The sequence below is a fragment of the Chenopodium quinoa genome, unplaced genomic scaffold, assembly GCF_001683475.1.
Source record: "Chenopodium quinoa cultivar QQ74 unplaced genomic scaffold, ASM168347v1, whole genome shotgun sequence".
Taxonomy (NCBI): domain Eukaryota; kingdom Viridiplantae; phylum Streptophyta; class Magnoliopsida; order Caryophyllales; family Amaranthaceae; genus Chenopodium; species Chenopodium quinoa.
In genome coordinates this window covers 164,930-171,193 of record NW_018744681.1, presented here as the reverse complement: position 1 = coordinate 171,193, position 6,264 = coordinate 164,930, and the positions used below count along the sequence as shown (strand labels likewise).

Here is a 6,264-nt window from a genome sequence, read left to right as displayed (position 1 = left end):
AATTCGGACTTGGATTTTTCGGATTCGGACTCGGATTCGGATCCGAGTCCAGGGTCCGTTTGTCCGTTTACTAAACGAATCGGATTCGAATTTAGCCATTTTCGACCCGAATCCGATCCGTTGCCATTCCTAAGCGGGGGAGGGGTTTTTGGGGATGGGGCCGATTTTCCGGCGGGGTGGGGGTGTGGTGTTTGTCGGGCTAGGCATGAGTGGTTTGTGGGTTTCTTTTAGCCAATTATAGGCTGACACGTGTCTTATAACCTGTATTATTAGGTTAGATGACCGGTTGGGTACAATAGAAATTAATACCCCCTAAAGTTGGGAGTGATGGGGAATAATCCAAAGTAGGGATTAACTTGGGCGGACAAGGAAAAGTTCAGATTAATTAGAGCAATTTTTCTTTTTACAAACCTCATGTAAATTTATCTTTCTTATATGTTTTTATTTAACTTTCTTAATAACCGCAAAATCAACCCAAAAGGGTCGAAGTTTTGGGGGACGAATTCTCTTCCTCCAATTCTTTCTACAACTTATGTTTTTTACAATTTTTTATTCCCCACTTACCCCACTGTCTCTATATTTTATTACTTTCTTCAATTTCTCCTAAAACTCCGCACATAGAGAAATGAAGCAAATATTTAAAAACGGAGAGAGTATTCTACTAAAGCACTATCATGACAAAAGATCAAATCAAAAAAGTTTCCCGAATATGGCTATCTATGACGCGCATTAATCTTCTATTTTATAAAAAAAGAAAAAAGCAAAATGCACCGGCCAATTAAATGCGCTAATTCTATAAAATAAGATCATCACCGTTCACCAATATCTTTGTCAACGACATTTCATCAAAACGACATTCATTTCACATTCCATAAAAATTGGACCAACAACAACAAAAACATAAACCCAGAACAAGAATCTCTTACTACCTTTCCCCAAAAAACAAAGCTACTAAAAATGGAAGGAGGAGACAAGATTAAATTGGTGAAATTGAAGGCAATTGAAGCAACCCCTGAAAATTTCAAAGATTATGGTCAAGTTATTCAATCTTCTTCTGATGGTGAAGAATTTGGACCTCATGATGCTCAACTTGACCTTTCCCGTGGAATTCCCAGGTCCATTTTCTCTCTCACTTTACTTTTTTGTTGTTGGGTTTTTGTAGTTTCCTCATTCTTGCTTGATTAAATTGCTGTAATTTTTTACTTTTTTTGATGATTAAATTGCTGCTAATGTTGGGTTTATCAGGTATTCTGTTTAATTTTATTGGGTTATTTTTATATTGGGGGTTTAATAATCTCATTTAAATTACAAACATTGGAGTTATTTGTATGAAAAACTTGCAATTTGTTTAACAATTCATTTTAAACTTACTCCATAATTAGGATTTTGGGTTTTTTTTTTGGTAGTTTATCTTTTTTGTTTATTTCTCGTTAAATTGCTGCAATTTTCTATTGCCTGAGCTGGGTCCTGGGTTAATAACTTAATCTAACTGTTACATTAATTTTGTTGGGTATTTTTAGTTTGAGTTTATAAAATTATGCTTGATTTTACAGCATTTTCTGTTTTTGTTCATGTAAATTCTTTCTTAATAAGTATAATTATTGGACATAAAAAGTCATCTTTAAGATTTCCAGGTTAATTAGTTATGTTGAAATGCAAGCTTTAATTAAATGGGTACATTATGCTGCTTTAATTTAGGTACGAATTGAGTTATACAGACATTATCCTTTAATTTGTGAAATTTAAGTATATGGAGAGTATTGGTTTCACATGTAGGTCTTTTAGTTTGTACAATAAAAAAACTCTACTTAGCACTTATTATTTATCACATATGTACCAACCTAACATTACTTTAATTGACAAAGATAATTTAAATTAAATCAACAAGAGTGTGAATATGCAGTTTTGTTGGGAGGGAGAAATGGCTCATATTCGTTGTTTTTGCTGGGGTAGTAGGATTAGCTACCAAACTGTTAAGTATATATCCACACCATATCAATGTATAATCTCATGTTAGCAACTTAACATAAATTATCTTTAGAGCCGCCTTACCGTAATTGTTTGATTCTTTTTGTGTTTACCAAGTATATACTATAAGCGGTTGGTGGGTCATTCTAATGATAATGAAATAATTTCTTATTAAGTTGAGATTGTTCCAATGACCCATGTGGCAAAGGATTTTTTTTTTTTTTTTTTTGGTTTGTAGCAACATTGTATTCAATCTTAAGGAGTATTACCTAGAAAATGTATTGAAAACTTGAAATACCTAGCACATACTAATATATTGTATTGATTGCCTTATGAATGCTAAGATTGTTAATACGAAGAGATATGTCATATATTCATATGAGGGAAATGATTTTTCTAGAGATACTTTAGTCTGAACATTGCTTCATGTAAGGCATTTCATTGGTAAGCGACTAAACGCGCCAAAGGTCCAGTATTCTACAAGGTTTGAGAGTTATAGATTAATGTTTGAGAGAAGACAATGTTTTTTTTTTTTTTTTTTACCACTGAAACTAGATTAGTGGGATGATTTCAATCACATCGAAGAAGATTTACTTTCATATTATTGCAATCGGAGCTCAGTTGCTAGAACACCTCTTTATAGGTCTAGGTTGTACTTTTAGCAAAGTAAGTGGATGGAACTGATTATTTTTCTCTTGTATGGTCCCCATCTTGATCTTGTATGAGAATATTATAACCATTTTGCTGTAGTTATCAATCTTATCATCCTGATTGTATGTGTTTGCTTTCTTTTGCCATTGATATGTACATCGTTGGAAACTTAAGGTTTTGCTGCAAATATTTGTTTGTGTGTTATTCTTAATGGACAGTTGCAATTTACTGCAATCTCTATTAAACCTGTTTATTTTTAGAATGAGGCAAAAAGAGATAGAGCTATTGCTTTGTCGCCTTGGGTACAACTACTTATAAATAACTTGATATATGTTTTTACCAACTTTAATAGAAACTAGTGATCTTTGTTTAGTCGACTCTCCCAATTTCTTAGCTGCTAGGTCATCTAATAAAGTTCCTCAGCGGATGTAGCTAACAATCCGTTAATGTACAATGTCAGGTTTTACATTATGCAACTAAAAGATCGAGGACTCAACTTTTCAACAATCACCCATCATGCAAATGTGACTCAGTGCTTAGGCTCCATTGGTGGCCATGAATGGTATCTTGGTGTTGCCAAGCCATCCATTGTGGATTTGTATATCCCTCCTACTGCTCCTAGTGTGGAAGAAGTGAATGATTCTAGCGCAAATGTTGTGGAACCAAGCAAAAAAATTGCCAAGTCACCTTGTGGCCATTTATATGTACCTCCTAGTGTGGAAGAAGTGCAGCTCTTCAAAGTTATGGGCCCCAAGTTTCTTAAGCTTAATGTTGGGACTTGGCATGCTGGACCTTTATTTGTCCAAGGTGCAATGGATTTCTACAACTTAGAATTGAGTAATACAAATGTGAGTTTCACTTTGCTTTCTTTCAATGCATGTTGATATTTGATATCTATTCTATTCAGTGGCACTTTCCAATTGTAAACAACAATGTGTTGGATTTGATTGCCAACACCATGCAATCTTTAGAGGCGGCTTTTAAGGGCCTGTTCTCATACGATTATTTTTAGCTCAGTTCAGCTCTAATAAGTTAAGTTTCAGTTCAGCTCCTAATTTCCTTCTCTTATAAAATATTCATTTCAATTCAGTTCAGTTCAGCTCTAATAAGTTCAATTCAGGTTCAGCTTTAATAAGTTCAGTTCAGTTGTCAATGAGAACAAGCCCTAAGTCCCAAAAAAAGTCTTCTATGACATTTTGTATTCCAATGTGGTGGCTTAGAATTCATTTTACTCGTGCAACCTGTGCTAATTAAATTTGATGGTTGATAAACTAGTCTTATTTTCTCAAATATTACTTTTGTGATATTCCCATGTTGTTCCAATGATTCTACAGATAATATTGTTCCAATGTTTCACAATTAGGATGTGATCTCATAGTCCTTTGAATCCCTGATTGATACTTTGTGTTTGTGTGTCCTTGTCACATAATTTATGGTGACATTTCACTTACTATAATGTCAGTCTTGCCTCCTCACTCTTTCTTTGTCTTCATACATTTTAAGCTACTTCTTCTAGGTTCCAGTATTATGGCTAATTTCTATGCCAAATTTCTGTGTGGAGATTCAATTAAGAACCAAAATGTTAATTAGCTCCCATTACAGAGTATATTGCAATTTAGCAAGAAGTTCGTTTTGCAGCTTATCTTGAAGGCTTAGAGCAGCTTTGTGGCAGTCTATGAATCATCCTAATTGGGTGGGGGATGTCTCTGAGAGGCTTTTTTTCTAAACGAATTGGTCATATAACTGTGATTTGTCTGTTTGTAGGTGGTGGATCATACAACTCATAATTTTCGCCAAGAGAATGGGGTACAATTTGTGATTGATGAATAACTGGTTCTGCTTGGTATGAAGGGATGGGCCGTTGGAGTGACAAAGAGAACCTTATGCTACATTTATGCCCCCGTTGCTGTTCCTCTCTGTATAATGCACTAGTCAACTTGGTATGTGAGTTGTAAAATTGATACTATATTTTCAAGTGATGCCATTCACTTCTTTTAATCCGGTGAATTGCAACTTGAAAATTGCTTCTTTCACGTTTCATTCCAATTTACTTGGAGTCTTGCAGATGTATATTTATGCCTTTTCCAGACCGGTGACTGTAACTACGAGATACTTATGTTTTGTTGAAAAAATCTTGTAGTTTGCTTTATTATCTCAAACAGAAGTCACCACATACATGGCTTTATTTTCCATGTTTTGAATTACATTTGGAAGCCCGAATTGATCGTGTCTTGTGTTGATAGACTGTTTGGTAAGCCAATTTAGCATGAGACTGAGAATCATCTCTTCTTGTACAGTAAGTTGCATCTTCTCTTTGAAACAGGTTCTTAATGTCGCTGGAACGAGTGAGTACTGTCTCATGCCTCATACTTGTGTCTCATGGCTAGTAATTATGTTAGAGGTATAAAAGGGTATTTTTCAGCATATTTAACTAATAGAACCCTTTAGATAGGGAATTATGTGAAAAATCCAAATAAATCTAGACAGTAAGTAAATTGCAAGTTTGCAACTTGTTTTACCAAAACATATCTAATACAAATGGCCGGCTTTTCAACGAGGCTGAAAATGTGAAATGATGCCGGCAAAACTTGGTAATGGGCTTACTGGCTTTTTTTTTTTTGAAATAAAATTGATTCATAAATAAAGTCATACGACATCTACAAAGAGATTTAGATCTAATGAATACATTATAATTGAATCAAATAAAAACATTTCATAAGCAAAGTTACGATCGTTGTTGCAAATCGTACATTCTTCATACCCTCTTTCATATCGCTGTGATTTACAGTCTTCATTGGCGAGGGGGTCTATCGATCTGTTGTAGCCCTGCAGAAAATTTCCGTCTGATTCGCTAGATTGTAATCGACATATTAACCTCTTTTTCGATCTCGCACAAAATTTTACTCATGAAACAACTCTATAGCAATCCATAAAATAAAAAAGCAAATCCTCCCTCAAAAGAGAGAAGAAAAACCCGGTCTTTCGAAGGAGCCAAATCTTCCTAAAGAAGAAAAATAACCCTGTCTTTCGAGGGAGAAATATTCCTCCTAGAAGAGGAAGAATTATTATTATAAACCTAAAACAATAGAAAAAGCACACAAAAACAAACAATTAGAGCTTTCCACCGATAAAAATCGAAGGAAACCCCTCCAAAATTCAACAATAAAGACTAGGGTTTTAGAGAGAGAAGAGAGGAAAGAGAGGCTTAATGGGCTTACTGGCTTGGTATTAAACTGTTGAATAATTTAGAGAATATAGACTAATTTTATGATTATTTAATTATATACTTAGGATAAGGTGTTATATTTAATTAAATAAGATATTAAAGTAGAAAACCTGGGTTTAAAGGGAGAAAGCACGGTAAAGAGGATGAAGCAAACAACCTCTCTATGGCCCGGTGTGCCGCCCGGTCAGGGTGGTGCTCGCCTGACCGGGCACGAGAGGTGACAGAAATTGACATTCATAACCGCTCGGTCGGGCGGCGGCTGGCCCGATCGGGCGCGGGGTTTTTAGTTTTGAAGCTGGCGGTTTTCGTCAATTATTTGCACGGTTTGGCAGTTTTCTCTTCGTGGCTTTTGGTGAACATTGGCTGCTATTATATACTCGTATGTTTATAAAAACATATGATAAAGAGGATTTTCAAGG

The 6,264-nt window shown here is 35.0% G+C and overlaps 1 protein-coding gene across 1 annotated transcript; it reads left to right on the top strand.

The window, feature by feature from the left end:
- The first annotated feature begins 735 nt into the window (after nt 1-735).
- LOC110702248 lies at nt 736-4,846 on the top strand. Its single transcript, XM_021879955.1, has 3 exons — nt 736-1,115; nt 3,080-3,467; nt 4,384-4,846. Exons 1-3 carry the CDS (start codon nt 958-960, stop codon nt 4,447-4,449), a joined length of 612 nt encoding a protein of 203 aa, XP_021735647.1. The 5' UTR covers nt 736-957; the 3' UTR covers nt 4,450-4,846.
- Nucleotides 4,847-6,264: the final 1,418 nt, after the last annotated feature.

Excerpts from the sequence above, each read along its gene's own strand:
- LOC110702248 (XM_021879955.1), top strand. The coding sequence starts at position 958 with ATGGAAGGAGGAGACAAGATTAAATTGGTGAAATTGAAGGCAATTGAA. Across the intron at positions 1,116-3,079 it reads CTTTCCCGTGGAATTCCCAG|GTTTTACATTATGCAACTAA; the intron begins GTCCATTTTCTC and ends GTACAATGTCAG. Across the intron at positions 3,468-4,383 it reads TAGAATTGAGTAATACAAAT|GTGGTGGATCATACAACTCA; the intron begins GTGAGTTTCACT and ends GTCTGTTTGTAG.